Below are 17,720 nucleotides of genomic sequence, written 5' to 3' on the forward strand. Positions count from 1 at the left end.
CCTTGCTAGGAAACCGAGAAGATCATTGCAGAGCTGAACGAGACGTGGGAAGAGAAGCTGCGGAGGACAGAAGCGATCCGGATGGAGAGGTAGGTGGGGTTCCCCAGTCATGTCTCCTCCTCTGCACTTTGCCTAGAGCAGTTCAGCTCCTGGGGGCACCCAGGCTGCTTGACCAACCAGCTGTACCCAGACTGCCCCCCTGGGCACCACAGTGCCCTCCATGCTAAGCAGGCACGGATGTCTTCTGCTTTGAGAAACCTCCCTGAGGCACAGAGACAGAAAAAGGAGGTTCTAGGGCTGCGATCCATGGGGCAAACCCATGGGCTTGAGTCCCCTCTTGGGCTTGTCTAGTGCCAACTCCGGGGACTCACGTGGCTTTGACAAGTTCTTCTTTCCCTTGTTCTTTCAGGGAAGCATTGCTGGCTGAAATGGGGGTGGCCATGAGGGAGGATGGAGGCACCTTGGGTGTTTTCTCTCCTAAAAAGGTAGGATCATCTTATTCTCTTCTTCCCCTGGCAAATGAGGGGTTCGTACCCCTGCAGCTCCCTTCCAGCCAGCCCCAGATACTCCACTAGCCTTTTCTTGTCTCTGAAACCTATGGAGGAAATCCCAGTGTTGGCCCTGCTGGGTGTGAACATAGGTAGATACTCCTGACTAAACATCCAGCCCTCACTGCGTGGATGATGTCCCCATTCAGGTGGGGCTTTGGTGATGATGGCTGTGTTGGACTTCAGTGCCAGCTTATAAATATCCATACTTTGGGGTATTTGAAATTGCTGCCCCTGAAACTGGTAAGTCCTTGCCGAGAAATGTGGGTGCAGAAATATTCCATAGTCTTCATTGCTTGTAGCATCCTGGACAGTATTTTCTAAGCAAAACACTGGCTGTGTCCCAAAGAGTTTGGGTGCCAGCAATCTCTGCCAAGTACCAGTTACATCGATCACTGCGCCTCACTCATCTGTGTAACCATCATGGTAGTGACATCCAGTTCACAAGCCCAGCCCTGGTGAAGCGTGCAGAGCAGCGTTGGGCGCTGAGGAGCAGGCACCTGCTGGTAGGACCAGGTCATGCTTGCTTAGCTGTCCCACCACACTGAGGGATGCTTTGGGGGCTGCCCCAGCAGCTGATGCTGGTTGACTTGGTGACACTCGGTGATGGAGCCCTCGGGACCTTCCCCTTGCATGCCTTGGTGTGGCTCTTAGGACAAATTTCTGCAGTGTTGTCATTGTTTCTCACCTTTGTCTCAGCTGCTGCCTGTTAGGACCACAGATCTCTGTGTAGAAAGCATAGGGGTTTATTCCCCAAAGCAGGTTGGTCTCAGAGGTTGGGCATTGCTGTGGTGGTCTTGGTGCTTCCTTGCTCTTCAGCTGTCTGGGGGGTGGAAACTGACTTCTGCAGTGGCTGGCAAGAAAAGCTAGGTTTATAGCATGCAAAACCCCTTTTTGCTAAGGGCAAAGCAGGACAGGACTGTGGTGTCCTGCTCTGTGCCATCGCTGGGCTGGTTACGCTTCCAAGGAGCTTAGTGGAAGGTAGAACACCTGCCTCCTACTAACCAGCCTTGCAAATCTGGAGAAAAACTGCAAGCTGAAGAAGTCTCAGTCTGTGGGGCTACATGTCTGCCTAGAGGGGCCTGAGCTTAAATGCTGTGGCCAACTCATTCCTGCCAGCCACCATGGAGAAGAGCCTGTGTTTCCCTTGACCTCCAGCTCTCCTGCACTGTTTGGAGTGAGTCTGTTCTATCAGCCAGGGCGTGTAGAACTGTCATGACAGGAAAACCTTTGCATGCTGGGTGTCAGTGGGCTGATGAGATGTTCCTTATGGTCTCTGTTCTTATTTTTGGGCAACTTTAGAACTTCATCTGCTGATACTGCCGGGACTGACGGTGCAATCACAGCAGCTCGTGATGGGGTGGGATAAGCTAGCTGCAGCCAGAGAGGTCTGGCTGGGGGAGAAACTTCCCTCTCATCAAGAGCAAGTGGTTTTTGACCCAGGGGAATAGCTGTTAGGAAGGAGACCAGGTAGTGAAATTCAGCCTGGAGATACAGCTTCAGGTCTCGGTTGAGCCTCTAGTCTGGAACCTGCTCTTTTGGGTGCTTCAACTGTCCTTGTACCATCAGTGGAGGAAAACAGGCACTTGTAGTTCCTCTCATCCTACACCAGCTGTTGCATGGGATGTGTCTCTGCCTCAGCTACACTGTCCACAGCAGAGCTGGAGGCTACAGTGAGGCAAGGGCCCATGGACATGCAGCACAGGCGAGCAGAGTCCCACTCCAGGAGACATAAGCCATATCAGGGATTCCCCATGGGAAGTGTTCAGCTCCATGCTGGGCCTGTTTACAAAGTGGATTGTCAAAGGCAGCCAGGGTAGTGCCCAGGGTGCAGTGCTTTGAGGAGGAAAGCAAGTCAGCATGTGGAGGCAGGTCATCCTCATCCCAGCTGCTTGGCTCTCTGCAGTCCCCTTGAAAACTACCTGCCTGGGTATGTTGTCCTGGAGCTACAGAAGGCAGGAGAGCCCATGCAGGGGCAGCCTGAGGTGCTGCTGAGATCCCAGCTCCCTCGGGAGCATCCCTCTGCACCCAGGTGGGCAGGGTGCACCGAGGTGACTCCTTGTTCATCTCTCCCAGACACCCCACTTGGTCAACCTGAACGAGGACCCGCTCATGTCTGAGTGTCTTCTCTACTACATCAAGGACGGGATAACAAGGTGAGGGCCAGGTCCTGTGGAACAGTGGCAGCCTAACCCATATCTCAGTGCCTGACTTGCCTGGGTTGGCAGCAGGGTGACAGCTGTCCCTGGTCTGAGCACTGTTCCTGGGTCATCCCCAAAGTGCCATAGCCACGTGGGGAAAATGTATCTGCCTGGCAATCTGGCATTGGTCCTGCTGTGCACCATGGGCTGCTCCTGTCAGCCCCAGGGGTGGTTTTGGGGAGAGGGTCAGGGGGGGCTGCTTTGAGGAAGGATCAAGCTGTGTTTTTCCTTGGCAGGGTTGGCCGGGAAGATGCAGAGAAGAGGCAGGACATTGTTCTCAGTGGGCACTTCATTAAGGAAGAGCACTGCCTTTTCCGCAGTGACACCAAAACCGGTGGTGAAGGTATTCCTTATCTGGAGGGACTCCACTTCCCCAAGGGACCTCAGACCCTCTCTGTGTCCCCAGCATCTGTCCCCAGCCGAGGTTCCTGCCCTCCTCATATTAATGAGGCTCTACCACATGGCTGTGGCCTCTCTGGGCCTCCAGAGCAAGCTACAGCCCTCACCTAGCTGGGAGGGAAGCTCATGCAAGGCACATCGAAGCTGCCGTGGTGAGGCCAGCCAGGGAGATCAGGGTGGGAGGGAGGAGCAGATTGTAGATGATTCCCCCAACCAAGATGTGGAGCAGAGCCCGCGCCACAAACCAGCAGGAACCTGGGAGTGAACAGGCTTTGGAAGATGAGCCTGGGGAGGCTGGAGATACGTGCTGGAGGCTCTGATTTCCTCTCACATCCAGGCTCCAGCTGCTTTTAGTTCTTGGGACTGCTCTGATTAACATGAGCTTGGCTGAGCCCCATCGGTTTTCCAGGGTGGGGATGATGCTGATGGGTGCCCTGAGTGCCCCTCACTGTGTCCCTGGAGTGCTGAGTGGGGCAGCTCTCCCCTTCTGAGGCTGCAGGAGCAGTGGAGCAGGAGATGCAGCATTTATCCCTCTGCATCCACCTTACCTATGCTCCCTCCCTGCCCTTTCCATCGTGCCTGCAGTGATAGTGACCCTGGAGCCCTGTGAGGGTGCTGACACCTATGTGAATGGCAAGAAGGTGACAGAGCCCAGCATCTTACGCTCAGGTGGGTCCCCACAGCTGCTCTAACCAGCCTCCTTCCATCTCCTGGGGGCCCTGCACGTTGTCCCACGTTAACCAATGCCCTTTCCTCCCCCTCCACCCTGAATGCATCCCTGTAGGAAACCGCATCATCATGGGGAAGAGCCACGTCTTCCGCTTCAACCACCCCGAGCAGGCTCGGCAGGAGCGGGAGAGGACCCCGTGTGCTGAGACCCCTGCGGAGCCTGTGGACTGGGCTTTTGCCCAGAGGGAGCTGCTGGAGAAGCAAGGCATCGACATGAAGCAGGAGATGGAGCAGCGGTGAGGACAAAGGGGCTGGGGCGATGGGGAGTTGGGGACCCACCTCCAGGTTGGTCATCCTCTCCTTCCCCGTTCCTTCCAGGCTCCAGGAGCTGGAGGACCAGTACCGGAGGGAGCGGGAGGAGGCAAATTACCTTCTCGAGCAGCAGAGGCTGGTAGGTGGTTGGAACCTGGCTCCTTCTCAGACTGCCCAGTCCTGGCAGATGTTTGCCTGGGGTGGCTCTGTGTGTCCTAAAACCAAAGGCAAACCTGTTGTTTCTGGGGTTGTCCCCGTAAACACAGATGTAGAGGAGGGAGGAGACTGGGTGGGGGAAAAAGCACTATGTGGCAGCATGGACAAAGGTCACACTTTGTGGGTTGCATCATCCCTCTTCTTGCTTCCCTCAGGACTATGAGAGCAAACTGGAGGCTCTCCAGAAGCAGATGGACTCTAGGTATTACCCTGAGGCAAACGAGGAAGAAGATGAGCCTGAAGATGAAGGTGAGTTCTTGGTGCCACCACAGGGTTTTGATGCTCTCTGAGGGAGCAAGAAGAGTGGACTGTGGGTCCCCTGGGCACCTGTGTGCTGATGTCCTCCTTCCTGGCAGTGGGGTGACTGTTCCTCTTTGTCCCCACAGTGCAGTGGACGGAGCGGGAGTTTGAGCTGGCCCTCTGGGCCTTTAGGAAGTGGAAGTGGTACCAGTTCACCTCCCTCCGTGACCTGCTCTGGGGCAATGCCATCTTCCTCAAGGAAGCCAATGCCATCAGTGTGGAGCTGAAGAAGAAGGTGGGTGCCCGAGGCTCCTCTCTGGCTTGCTGTGGTACCTGTGGCAGAGGCCACGAGCACTGGCAGCCAGGGAAGTGCCAAGAAAGAGGTTGCCAAAGGCACCATGCGGAGCCCAGTGTCCTCCCAGGCGGCTCACTGTCCCCCTCTGCCCTTCTTCAGGTCCAGTTCCAGTTCGTGCTCCTCACAGACACACTCTACTCGCCCCTCCCTCCCGACCTGCTGCCTCCCGATGCTGCCAAGGACCGGGAGAAGCGACCATTCCCCCGGACCATCGTGGCCGTGGAGGTGCAGGACCAGAAGAACGGGGCTACACATTACTGGACCCTGGAGAAGCTGAGGTGGGTGAGCCTTCCCTGTGCTGGGCAGGGCTCAGCTGGCCTCAGCCTGGTTTCTCACTGCTGCCTGCCCCTCTGCCTGCAGGCAGCGCCTGGACCTGATGCGCGAGATGTACGACCGTGCAGCAGAAGTGCCTTCTAGTGTCATCGAGGACTGCGACAACGTGGTGACGGGTGGAGATCCTTTCTACGACCGCTTCCCCTGGTTCAGGCTGGTGGGCAGGTGAGCGCTTCGGCTCCTTCTAAGTGTGGCTGGGACTGGCAGACAGCCCTGCTGGCTCTGCTGGGTGCAGGGCATTCGTCTCCCCAGAGAGCAAGGCCATGGGAGCAGGTGTTGTCTCCCTGGTCCTGGTCAGGGCCCACCTGGCCTGTGATGGTTTTTCTCCTCGTTGGCTGCCGGGACCCCGAGGGACCTGCTGCTGGCAACGCTCCTGCTGCCTGCTGTAACCCAGTGCTGTGGGGCACGGGCTTGTGGTTTGCCACTGGTGGGGGAGGTGGGAGGCCGTGGCTGTCCAGCAGGCTGAGAGCTCATGCCATCTTGACCTCCATCCTGGTGGGCACACGTCCATGTGCACGCGTTGGTGTCCCAGCATCCGTTTGTACGGTACGTGCCGCGCGTCGCCGTGCGCTTCCCGCACGCTGGTTGGAAGGGTGCAGTGCCAGCAAGGTGGACGGGGCACCCTGGAGAAGGGGTCTGCCCTGGCAGGCAGGGGGAGCAGAGGGCTGAGCTGCCTGCCCCAACCAACCACACCTGCCACAGAGGCACCCCCCCCTCCATGTCACGGCACATGGAGAGATTCCCTTTGGTGGTGGGGGGGTGGCAGTGAGCCTCGTGCCACCCGCTCTGTCCCTGTGCTGCCCACCAAGCCAGCAAGGGGAATCCCCACCGTTTGCACCAGTTCCTTGGGTCACTCTTTTCTCCACCCTTCACAGCTGACAGCCATTGGTGGCTTCTTTTAGAGACACACCAGACGGGCAGGTCTTTTATTTCCCAACATCCCTTGGTTTAAGCAGAAAAAAAAGCCCCACCCCGAAACCCAACCAAGAAAAACAAACAAACAACAAACCAAACAACACAACACCCAAAAATGCAAAAAATTCCTATTCTTGCTCTCTCTGTTTGGAACAGCTGGTGTTAACCTGTCTTCTATCTTGTTGTACTAACCTTAGTTCAGATATCTCTGGCTGCAACAGCTCTCCTCTTTTCAACACATGCATGAGCGAGCGCATGGCTGATCTCACCCCCTCCCCTACCTTCTCGAACCCCGACTCCGACATCACCGAGCCTGCTGACGAGCAGCACCAGGGGCAGGAGGAGGAGGAGGAGGAGGCGGAGGACCTGGAGGAAGACATCTTTCCGGAGTGCCCGCTGTGTGATGGCCGGGATCCGTTTTACGACCGCTCCCCCCTGTTCAGTTTAGTAGGAAGGTTGGTGAGGTTTTAGGAGAGCATGCCGGGAAGGAACTAGCTCTTTCGCATGAGGGAACTGCTTTCGGACACAATTCCCACCTCTGGGGTGTCCTGGAAGAACAGGGGGTGGCCAGCTGGCTGGGATTGCTGCTGAGCCCGGGGTGCCTGGTGGGGCAGAGAGGTGCCCACTGAGGTAGGGCTGTGAGGAGCACAGCAGCAGTAGGAGATAGCAGGGGAAGGTGAACCATGCCAGCTCCACTGGAGACCCTTTTAGGCAGGTCCCTCTTTGGGGCAGCTCCTGAGAAGGGGAGCTGTGCCTCTGGCACTGAAGGAGCTGGGGAGATGCACAGGAGTCTTGATCCTGAGCATTCCTGTCCCAGGGAAGGTCACCTCCCTGGGTCACCCTGTGGTGCCACTGGCTGGGGACACACAGGCACTTGAAAGGCTGGCATGTCTGTGGCACTGGCTTGGCCATCCTGGCTGCATCAGTCAGCGGGAGCCTCTTAGGATGCAGAGGCTTGGATGTCCCCAGGGAGCTGAGGGAGTGAAGCTGAGCGGAGCAAGGGGGGAGCCAAGGGCAGGAGGAAGAGAAAGGCTCTGTAGAAAGGAGCTTTTTCTCTTCTCTCTGTACCCAGTGCCTGGCTTGGGGCCATCCCTGCCAGTTTGGTACAGGAGATGTTCAGGGAGGTTGTGGGGACCCGGGTGCAGGCTCCAATTCCTCCTTGGCTCCAGCTGGGAAGAGCTTTGATTCCTCATATCTCTTGGCCACGGGACCTCCCCTGGGCTCTATGAGTCTGGAGAAACCCACCAGCCGCTGCAAAACCAGCTGTGTCGCCAAGCCTGGTGACAATCTACCCATCCCCAAAATGGGATGTGGTGCTGCCAGCTGATCCTGGAGCTCCTGCCCCAGGCAGGAGCCAGAGGGGCTCGTGATGGTTGAACCTCTCCCTGCCAGGGGTGCCCTGACTGGGGTGGAGCTGAAGCTCCTCTTCCTTGGTGTGCTAGAGCCAGGCTTAGCCCTGCCAGGCAGCGTGTGGGCAGCAAGCAGGCAGAGAGAGTGGAGGTGGGGTAAGAGTCCTGCAGCCTCAGACCGAAAGAGCTGGGTTCTTCCCCCTTTTTTCTTTTATTTATTTTTTTTTCCTTTTTTCCATTAAAAAAAACAACAAAAACAAGCCCAAAACTCTCAAGGGAACCTCAAAAAATCCCCAAGAAGGCCCTGCAGCAGCAGCCCCACTCTGTGCTGGGGACACGTTCCCTGGAGCTCAGCACCTTCCAACTTCTTTTGAGTCTGCCCTGGGTTTGGCTCCCTGCACAGCAGCTCCGCCGGCCACATTTCTTGTGAAGTGTGCTTGGATTGGTTTATGATTGGATCTTTGTCTTTGATTTTGATTTTATTTTTTTTAAATGATTATATTTTTTTTACTTTATTTTCTTTCTTTTCAGTTTTTTTGGGGTTTTTTTGGGTTTTGTTTCAGTTCTTTTTTAGCTGCTGGCTCTATCTCTCCAAAGCTTTAGCAAAAATTGGGGTTCTTTCACTTTTGTCTTCCTTTGGAAAGGCTTTTCTTTGGTCTGAGCATGCCATCTTTGCACCTCACCAATCTTGTGGTTAGTGTCCCTGCCCTCCTTCCTCTAGTGACACACTTGTCCCCCTCCTCCCTGCCTTCCCCCCCTCTCCCTCCACTTTCCTCCCCTTTCCACCCCTTTGGCTTCAACACCAGCTGCCCTGTGATTTTGGGTGGGTGGATGCACTTTTGAGACCTCCCTGTGGCCACAGGGCTCTGCCCTGGGCATGTGGTCCTGCCAGGAAGCCCTGGCCTGGTCCAGTCACTTGTCCTTGGTGTCCTCTGAGAAGAGATGGGGTGAGGGGGCTGGCAGAAGATGGCAATGGGGCAGCGCCTTTGTTTCCACAACTTGAGTCCTTGGAGATACTTTGGATGGAAGAAGCCTCAAGCAGTGGTTGGAAGTCAATGGGAGTCACCAGAGCAGGGAGAACCTCTGAACTTAGGGGCTTGGGCTGCAAGTGTAGGTCTGGGGCCTCCTGCAAGAGCCTTCTGGGCACTTTTGAGTGCTGTTGGATGTCTGCAAAGATGCCTGTGAGGCTGAGACATCACAAGCAACATTGCCAGCCACCTGGAGATGGAACCCTCACAGGAGCCTCTCAAAGCAGAAGTGTCCTGGCTGGTCCCAGCACCATGCTGCCCAACAATACCCGAAGACAATGCATGTCAAGACACTGGTGGGTGCCCCGGAGAGGGGCACTGGGCACCCTACACTCCCTCTTGCTCAGAGCAGTGCTGCCCACAGGCAAGGGCAGTTTGCTCCTCTGGGCATGGAGCTTGGTGCCAAAGGCTGGGGAGGTGACTTGTGCTGAGGACACAGCACACTGCCCTTGCAAGAGCACCAGGAGGACCGTTGAACGACGAGCGAGCCAGCAGCAAGGTTAAGGAAGACAGCAAGAGGAGGAAAAATGCTTGAGAAAGAGGGAGCTGCAGCCTGGCAGGAGGTGCAGGCAGAGATGTGGTGTGGCCATCATGTTGAACCCCAGCACAGCACCTGGCTGTGGTAGCATCAGCAACCTGGACACCGTGGAGGACAGCAAGAAGGGTCAGATCTGCCACACGGGGAGCGGGCAGCTCCATCCTCACCCACAGAGAAGCCAGCAGTGCAGTCCCTGTCACATGCTGGCGAGTGGCCCGGGACCCCCAAAGCCACACATGAAAAGGGATGGGATGGAGGAGACACAGGCTGCTGATGCCACCAGCTGCACCTGCAGCCCCCCGGCCAGCTGGGGCAAAGGCTTCCTGCAGCCACCAGCAGCTGGTGGGTAGAGCTGGGGCCAGGCTGCCTTCAGCAGGTTCATCTCTGGAGGCTTCTGGCCTCCAGCCAGGACCTTCTCTCCCCTCCTTCAGTCCTGCTGGCCTCTACCTCCCTTGTCACCCTCCCTTCCCTCCTGCCTTGCCCCTGCCTCCCCCACGGTGACTCCTCAGCCACCCGACCCCCTCACCCGAGTCATGTTGCAGCATCTCCTGCCCTAGTCCTCCGGCTCTCCACCGCAGAGACCAGGTCCTCTTCCCTCCCAGCTTCACGGTGGCACCAGCGCAGCCCCCCTCCCCTCCCCGCCCACCACGGAGGTGACAGCTGGAGAGGTAATGCAAGTCCCATCTGCTCCGTGGTGCTGCCTGTGTCCTGCTCCCTGCCCTCCCGGCTGGCCTTGGCTGCCTTCTCTTTTAGTTTTGCTTTGCAGCGCCGCGGTCGCGACCTGAGCGGTGACCTGGGATCCTGGCCGCGCCACCTGCGCCTGGGGACCCACGGGTGGGAGCAGTGACCTCTGTCCCCCCCGTGTTGTGTGTCCTTCCCCATCCACCCCCCCCCTCCCACCCCCCCTCTGGCAGGGCCTTCGTCTACCTGAGCAACCTCCTGTACCCCGTGCCCCTGGTCCACCGCGTGGCCATCGTCAGCGAGAAGGGCGAAGTGAAGGGCTTCCTGCGCGTGGCTGTCCAGGCCATCTCAGGTAGGAGGAGAACCCCTCTAAAATGTGCCCCTTGTGTCCCCTGGCAACCCCCCTATCCCCCCACCCCCCCCGCAACCCCAGCTCACCCCCATCCCTTCTCCAGCGGATGAGGAAGCCCCTGACTACGGCTCTGGCGTGCGGCAGTCAGGGATGGCCAAGATCTCCTTTGATGACCAGTACTTTGAGAAGGTATGGTGGCAGGCAGCTCTTGGTGGGTGCCCGGGGACTAGAGACACCTACCTGCCTTCCTGCCATGCTGGTGCTCCCCCATGGGACCACCAGGCTCCTCAGGGATGCAAGCATCACACTGAAAGGACTGTGCTCCCAGTCTGCCCGGCACCCACCACTGGGGCACCTGCTCTTGCCCATATCCCAGGGGGGATGCTGTGGGGTGGGAGCTGGGGGTCCCACACAAGCAGGACCACCTCAGTGATCACCAGCATCCCTGAGCCCCACTCCTGGTGCAGTTCCAGTCGGAGTCGTGCCCAGCTGTGGGGATGTCACGCTCAGGGACCTCCCAGGAGGAGCTGCGCATCGTGGAGGGCCAGGGGCAGGCCAGCGACACGGGTCCCTCTGCTGATGAAGTCAACAACAATACCTGTGCAGGTGAGAGGGTGCTGGCAAGTGGTTGGGGAGCAGCCCCTCACCCTGGCACCCAGCCTTCTGTGCCTGCCCTGGTATGAGGCTGCTGGCAAGACACTGATGGGGATGAACCCCATACCTTGCTGAGGACCCTCCCCTCCCCACAGTGACTCAAGAGGACCTTCTCCTGGACAGCCCAGAGAAGACTTCACCAGATGGGCCACTAGAGACTGCTCTGGACCACCTGAAGCTGGGCAGCATCTTCACTTTCCGTGTGACAGTCCTGCAAGCCTCCAGCATCTCTGCGGAATATGCAGATATCTTCTGCCAGTTCAAGTGAGCCCCTGGTGCCCACCAAGCCCCACATCTCACATCATTCTCGTATCTGGGAGCGAACACCGGGGAGACCCAGCCACACCACCTCTGAGCCCTTCATGGATAGTTGGGGAGGGGGGCAAAACAAAAGGCTGCAGGGTGAGCCCGTGTCCTTGGCTGGTTGCTGGCAACTTTAATGAGCTTCAGGATGTCTTGTCCCAGCCCAAGTTGCTGGCAGCAGCTGTGGGGGGAGCAGGCTTTTCTCCTGGCCCCTGCCTTCTCTCCCCTCCCTGCTCCAGCATGTCTCCATCCCACAGCCCCCAAGTCACCTTCCTTCCCTCCACAGCTTCATCCATCGCCATGATGAGGCCTTTTCAACAGAGCCCTTGAAGAACACGGGACGGGGGCCACCCCTTGGTTTCTACCATGTCCAAAATGTACGTAACCCCTCTTCTGCCCACACTCCCTCACCCCTGCAGCTGCTGGGGTCTCTGTGGGGCCCTGTTGGCTGGATCTTCTCCCCAGGGGAACAGCTTCCTCCTGGCCTTCCTAGCCCATCACAGACACACAGCTAATCCAAACTTAGACAACCAGGGGGGAAGACCAAAAGCTGCTGCCCTCCCCCTGGAAAGGCTGGGATTTCATAGCAGTGGTCTTGGTGGGGAGAGCATCCCTGGGTTGAGGGGAAGAGGATGGATGAAGGATGCAGGGGATCAGTCAGGCTTGCACCCTCCCACCTCCCCAGTGCTGATGCTGCCTGAATCCCTTTCCCAGCAAAACTGCACTGTCAATGGCTCTTTCTCTTCTAGATTGCTGTGGAGGTGACCAAGTCCTTCATTGAATACATCAAGAGCCAGCCAATTGTATTTGAAGTGTTTGGGCACTACCAGCAGCACCCTTTCCCACCCCTCTGCAAGGATGTCCTGAGGTGGGTGCACCCTGGGCCATCCCCAGCCACTGGGTGCCACAGGGGCACCTTGTGCACCTAGAGAAAGGAGGGGAGAGGGTGGCAGGAGGGGTGGCCTGGGGGTGTAGGTGGGGTTGGTTGGGTGTGGGTGTCCCTCTGGATGCTTTAACCCAGCCAGTTCATTCCACAGCCCCCTGAGGCCATCCCGGCGCCACTTCCCCCGTGTGATGCCACTCTCCAAACCAGGTAGGGGACCTGGCCTCCTGCTCCTCTGCCTCCCCCGTGGTCCCCATGCTGAGTGCACAGTTCCCTTCCCCAGGGGGACCAGTTAGGACCCCAGGAGCACCACTCAATGTACTGCAGGCCAGAGCACCCAAAAGCCCTTGGCATCCATTCCCACAGCCCCTGGCTGATGCAGAGCCTTCATCTCACCTCTGGCAGAGTGGCAGGGAGGAGGTTGCCCACCCTGGATGGCTCAGATGACCACTCAGCCCTCCCATCCCACAGGGGCAGTGGGGCAGCTGCTGTGCTCTGTCTGCCAGACCCTGAACTGTCAGGGTTTGGCTGAGCACTGTGGTTTGTTCTGTGGTCCTCTCAGCAGCACCAGGGCAGCCTCCTTCTAGCCATCCTGGAGGGGCTGTTCCTGAGCAGCTGTCTCCAAGTGGTCCCTGGAGCAGTGCTGCCTGGTTTGGGATGTGTCCATGCCAGGGCTGAGGGCTCAGGTTGTGTCTTTTGGGGGTGGGTGAGGCTGGCTGCTTCCTCCCACTTGCTGCTCTGCATTGGGCATGGGAGAAGGCTTGCCAGTGGTCAGCAAGGTCCCCAGGATGGGGCTGTCCCCCTCTGTGTCCTCCCTGCTGCCTCCTCTGTGTGTCTCCCTGCGGCCCCTGCCTGCTCTGCCCTTACCCTGCATGCTGTCACGGGCCTCATTCCAAAAGTCAGCAGCAAGCTCACCTTTCAAGCTGTCTTTCTGACCCACCACAGTGCCTGCCACCAAGCTGAGCACCATGACTCGGCCCAGCGCCGGCCCGTGCCAGTGCAAGTACGACCTGATGGTCTTCTTTGAGATCTGTGAGCTGGAGGCCAACGGCGAGTAAGTCCTGCTGGAAAAGGGAGGAGGAAGGAGAGGGAGGCAGTGCAGTGATTTGCCTGGTGTTCAGCACCTCCAGGCAGGCTGACAGGGCTCTCTGTCATGCCATGATCCTCTCTTCCAGCTATATCCCCGCTGTTGTGGACCACCGTGGAGGCATGCCATGCCATGGGACCTTCCTCCTCCACCAGGTAATCCCTCCCCAGATGCTGTCGCAGCTCTGGCTCCTGCCAGGAGCTGTGTTAACCACTGCCCCTTCTTTCTGGCTTCATGGGTCTCAGGGCATCCAGAGGAGAATCACTGTCACCTTGGTGCATGAAACGGGCAGCCTCATCCGCTGGAAGGAAGTGCGGGAGCTGGTTGTGGGTAAGCCAAGCCAGGTTGGGTGTGCTGTGAGCAACCCCCAGCCCACCAAGCTCCCAAACATCTTCTCGGGTTGTTCCTTGCCCACATTCCCCCACGGGGCTTTATACCTCATCTCCCCTCCCGCCCTGCAATAGCAAAGTGGCAGCTGCCTGGTGGGTGACACCAGGATGCCACATGGGCAGGACACCTCTGTTCTGACCACCATGTCCAGGAGCTGGACCAGGACCACCAGTCCTGAGTGGCCAACCACTGGGTGGCTGCTTGCCTGTGATGGGAGCACTGCTGGGGGATGCAGCCATGCCCTTGCCCCTGACAGAGACCCTGGTAGGGCCACCTCCTGTTGCCTGAGCAGCGTTCCTGTGCTTGCAGGTCGGATCCGGAACACCCCAGAAGCAGATGAGTCTCTCATCGACCCCAACATCCTGTCCCTGAACATCCTCTCTGCTGGGTACATCCACCCCTCCCAGGATGACCGGTGCGTGCCGCTGCTTCACTTGCTCTTCCCCTGCTGTGATGAGGGGCTTGAGGGGAGAATGGGGAGCCCCTCTTTCCCTTGGAGGGGTTCTCAGCCCCTCTGCAGGGTCCTGCCAGCTCTTTGCTGTCTTGGGGCTTTTCTGGAGCTGCTGAGGGTCTTGGGGTTCAGGGCTGCCAGCCCCCTTCCTCTTCCTCGAGGCCTCTCCTTGCCAGGCTTTGATAATACAGGGAATTTGGGTGGGGGTCCTGCTCTCCAGTGGTGGTTGTGACCACCTGGTGCAGAAAACCAGTTGGTGCTGGTGCCAGGAGGATGTACTGAGCTTGTGGCTGAAGGGGACCTGCCTGAAGGGCTATTTGTTCTGTGTCCCATCAAACTCACTGGAAGGGCCACTTGGTGCTTGTGGCTGGTCCCTGTTTGTGTGGGGTTGATGCAGGAAAGTCACCCCCTGTCACTGCCAGGTGACTTTGATGATGCCTGCCCCTTCAGGCTCATCCCAGCAGGCTGTGTCCCCACCATGGATCTGGCAGGGGTGTGGGAGCAGCCTGGCCAGAGGATCTTTATCTCTGAGGTCTCCCTGCCTGGATTGTGTGGTGGTGGGTGAGAGCTCTCCTCTGCATCAGGGCTGCTGGCAAAACTTGGGGAACTGGCGGGGGGTCCCTGGAAAGGATGTGTGTGTGTGGGCAGCTGTGACAAGATGGGGATGGTGGCTGACAGCTCCAGGAGCAGTGGGACCACTCCTGGGCTGTGGGTGTGGTGGTTGCTGGTGTAGAAACATCCCAGTGGGTAGCAGGGACTGCTTTTCCCCTCATTTCTTTTGGGGTCACCACTGCCCCAGTGTGGCCTGTCCCAAGGCAGGGTGTTTTCAGGAGGGTTGATGGCAGTGGATAGGAGGTGCCACCCTGCAGTGCTGCTGGCCAGCTCGTGGGCACAGGCATGCAGTACCGGGGCAGAGACAAATCACAGGGACAGGTATGCGTGCGAGTGTCGCCAGGAGACTTTGGCACAGTCATGGGGACAACAGAGCAAGGATAGGCAGGGATGGTGAGGTGATGAGGGCTTGGCCTGGCAGAGCTGTGGTGGTTTTTGCTGGGAGCTGGGTGGCTGTGGCACCCACGGGCTCCTGAGGCTGTGCTATTTGATGTCACCTCCTGATCTGGCCAGCTGGTCCCAGGTGCAGCTAGACAGGATCTTCAGCATCTCTGCCATAGCCTGGCAGGGGGTACGTGCCTCCTGCTCCTGCCTTCCCCCTGCAGGTCCTGCTGAGCAAGGGGACACAGCTCAGGCTGGAGGGATGCTTGGCATGTGGAGAGAAGCAGGGAGTTGGGGGGCTTGTGTTTTGCCAGAGCCTACCCCACCTGCGCGCTCAGAGGGTCTGCGCCTCGGGGCCAGCTCCGAATCGGGGCCGTGGGCTGGCGTGCACGCCTGATCGGTCCCGAATCCATCCCATCGAGCCTGCCCAGGGCCGGGCAGGGGGAGGAAGGGGTAGCCAGCTTGCCGCAGGATGCCGAGGTCGCAATCCCTCCCCCCAGCCCGCCTCCAGCCCCCGCAGATCTGCTTCGGGCGGGCAGAGCCAGGGCCCCTTCACCTCCTCCCCGGCTGCTTCTGCTCCTGCTTCGCTGCCTTACACCCTGCAGCCTCCATTGCCCCGAGAGCCCTGGCTCCCTCTGCCAGCCCCCACAGGCCCCCGGAGCCGCTCAGGAGGAGACCAGGGAAGCAGTACGGCTCCCTCCCCAGCACCCGTTGATCCCTACATCGAGCAACCAGGGAAGAAGGCGTGGGGGGCAGTGCCCAGGGTCCCTCCTTGCTTCTCTCCACTGCTGCCACCCATCCAAGCCCACACTAACCATGTGATTGTTTTGTGTTTTCGCAGGCAGTTTCTTGATTCGGATATGCCTAGGTATTATTTGTTTCCATTGGTTTTTTTTCCACCTCCCTTCTTTCTTCTCACCCTTCTTTCTTTTCTCCCCCCTCGCCTCGGCACGCTCACTCCTACCGGAGGCAGCACTTAGACATCCAGCCCCCCATCCCTCCACACATCCCATCCCTTTCCCTCCCGCCCTGGCACTTCTGGCTCACTCAGACACTTGTGCTGTTCATTCGGGCCGCGCTCTCGCTGGCTGCTGCTCCCCCTCGCACGCCTGCGTCCCCCTTGCCTGATTTGGGTTTTCTTCTTGCTTTTTGACTTCGCTGCTCTCCCATCTCTCCGGCCCCCGGCACCGAGCGTGCCGCCCCCACCATCGCCTCCAGCCCCAGCCCGGCCCCCTGGTGCCGTTTGGAGTAGCCACAGGGCTGATGCAGACCATGGCGGGGGCTTCAGGGGGGTCTTCAGCCCTTGCCTGGGCACCTGGTGACAATGGCAGCACCAGCGGGTGGGGCGGTGGCACTGGCAGTGCTGCCCACCCTGGGCGCGGTGGTCCCGCAGGTGTAGGTGCAGCACAGGGGCAGCGTGTGTCTGGGTGCGGGTGTGACAGTGGGTGCACACACCCGTGTGTGGCACGGGCTGTTGTGCCCCTGTGTAAACCATCAGCTGTCTGGGGACAGCTGGGAGCTCAGCTGGGACCACAGGGTGAGCCTGGCATGCCATGCCTTGGTAAGAGTTGCCAGACCCAGATGCTGCCAACAGCCTCTGGATGGGAACACTGCAAGGTCCCAGAGGAGGTACCCTGCCGCTGTACCCCAGAGCGGAAGAAGAGGGAGATGTGTCTGGGAGACAGGGAATGGGGTCTTCTGAGCCCTGGTGGGCTCGGTAGCTTTATGCCTGGGAGGTTGTCCTCCCTACAGCAGCTAGGATCTGGTCCTGCTTGGAGAAGCCTGAGAGGAGAGCTGTCCCTCCAGCTGTTCCCAGGGTGCAAGGGGACAGATCCAGCATGGATCCAGCCCTTTGCTGCAGGAGCACACGGGTTCATGCTGGCGTTGCCTGTGGGCTCTCAACACAGTGATGCTCTCCCTGTGGACCAGAGGACAGGCCAAGCAATCATCACCTGCTGTCTGGGTGGCAGTGGGCTGGCTGGTTCCCCCTGGATGGGCACTTTCATGGAGGTCTGTGCTGGGTGGGAGCTCCTTGCCCTGGGATGGCAGCAAGGGCAGAGTTAAGGGGATAGGGAGCACACATGTGCTTGCTTCCCAGCTGCTGGACTGTGAGGAAGGTGGGAGGCAGAAGGTTTTTACCCAAGCACGTAAACCTCGGTCTTCTCTCACTAAGCTCCTTCTGGGCTCTGATCAGGGTCCAGCAAGGCAGGAGCTCCTTCAGCCAGCAGTGCCAACATGGGGCAAGTCCCTTCAGGGCCCTGCTCCTGCAGCAACCCCCAGTGGATGATGCTTTCTGACCTTTCATTTTTCTGTGTGTGTACTTGTGTATGTTTGTCCTTGGGTCGCCTTCCACGTATAGCATTTCGTTCGGAAATGACACTAGGTATTTTGCGTGCACCCGCTCGGTCTGTGCCTCCTGCTTTTCTCTCTTTCTCCTTTGCCTCCTCCCTTTGCTTTTTGCTCTCTGCCCCCTCCCCTGAGGCTCCTTTTCTCCTCCTCCCTGGGGAGCAATCTCTTCTCAAGCGACCTGTGTCTGCAAAGTGATCCTTCGCCTTGGCTCTGTCTCACGCGGGGTTGTTCCATGTATTTTATACACCGTCTGAAAGCGTCGCTCTCCCTCTTCTTCCAACACGAGGACAATCACAGATGAGAGCCTCCCCCTGGTCCCTCTTGGCCACCCTGGCTCTCATTAAAAGAGCCACTCAGCCACCTGGATGCTGCTTTAGGGATGTGCTAAAGCATCCTCATTGAGCCACGGCTTCCTAAGGGTGTTCAGGCTGCAGCTGGGGCTGCTGCAGCTCTGGGTGGCTTTGGGGAGGGGGT

The 17,720-nt window shown here is 58.6% G+C and overlaps 1 protein-coding gene across 28 annotated transcripts in view; it reads left to right on the forward strand.

Moving 5' to 3' along the window:
* The window catches only part of KIF1A (kinesin family member 1A), a 37,375-nt gene that overhangs the window by 14,763 nt on the left and 4,892 nt on the right, over positions 1-17,720 (forward strand). For 5 of the 28 annotated variants that reach the window (XM_051626202.1, XM_051626201.1, XM_051626206.1 and 2 more), the window contains 25 exons: positions 10-89; positions 410-485; positions 2,625-2,704; positions 2,986-3,092; positions 3,734-3,817; positions 3,933-4,113; positions 4,196-4,268; positions 4,501-4,594; positions 4,732-4,880; positions 5,040-5,218; positions 5,301-5,438; positions 6,386-6,643; positions 10,018-10,136; positions 10,240-10,325; positions 10,604-10,742; positions 10,886-11,054; positions 11,380-11,470; positions 11,843-11,961; positions 12,131-12,186; positions 12,922-13,030; positions 13,152-13,218; positions 13,309-13,393; positions 13,763-13,868; positions 15,739-15,765; positions 17,257-17,280. In XM_051626202.1, coding sequence (XP_051482162.1) covers positions 10-89; positions 410-485; positions 2,625-2,704; positions 2,986-3,092; positions 3,734-3,817; positions 3,933-4,113; positions 4,196-4,268; positions 4,501-4,594; positions 4,732-4,880; positions 5,040-5,218; positions 5,301-5,438; positions 6,386-6,643; positions 10,018-10,136; positions 10,240-10,325; positions 10,604-10,742; positions 10,886-11,054; positions 11,380-11,470; positions 11,843-11,961; positions 12,131-12,186; positions 12,922-13,030; positions 13,152-13,218; positions 13,309-13,393; positions 13,763-13,868; positions 15,739-15,765; positions 17,257-17,280 — 2,696 coding nt within the window. The remainder of the gene's footprint in view (positions 1-9; positions 90-409; positions 486-2,624; positions 2,705-2,985; positions 3,093-3,733; positions 3,818-3,932; positions 4,114-4,195; positions 4,269-4,500; positions 4,595-4,731; positions 4,881-5,039; positions 5,219-5,300; positions 5,439-6,385; positions 6,644-10,017; positions 10,137-10,239; positions 10,326-10,603; positions 10,743-10,885; positions 11,055-11,379; positions 11,471-11,842; positions 11,962-12,130; positions 12,187-12,921; positions 13,031-13,151; positions 13,219-13,308; positions 13,394-13,762; positions 13,869-15,738; positions 15,766-17,256; positions 17,281-17,720) is intronic. The other 23 variants (XM_051626217.1, XM_051626222.1, XM_051626220.1 and 20 more) reach the window with 9 other exon arrangements.

This window comes from Apus apus, chromosome 8, assembly GCF_020740795.1.
Source record: "Apus apus isolate bApuApu2 chromosome 8, bApuApu2.pri.cur, whole genome shotgun sequence".
Taxonomy (NCBI): Eukaryota; Metazoa; Chordata; class Aves; order Apodiformes; family Apodidae; genus Apus; species Apus apus.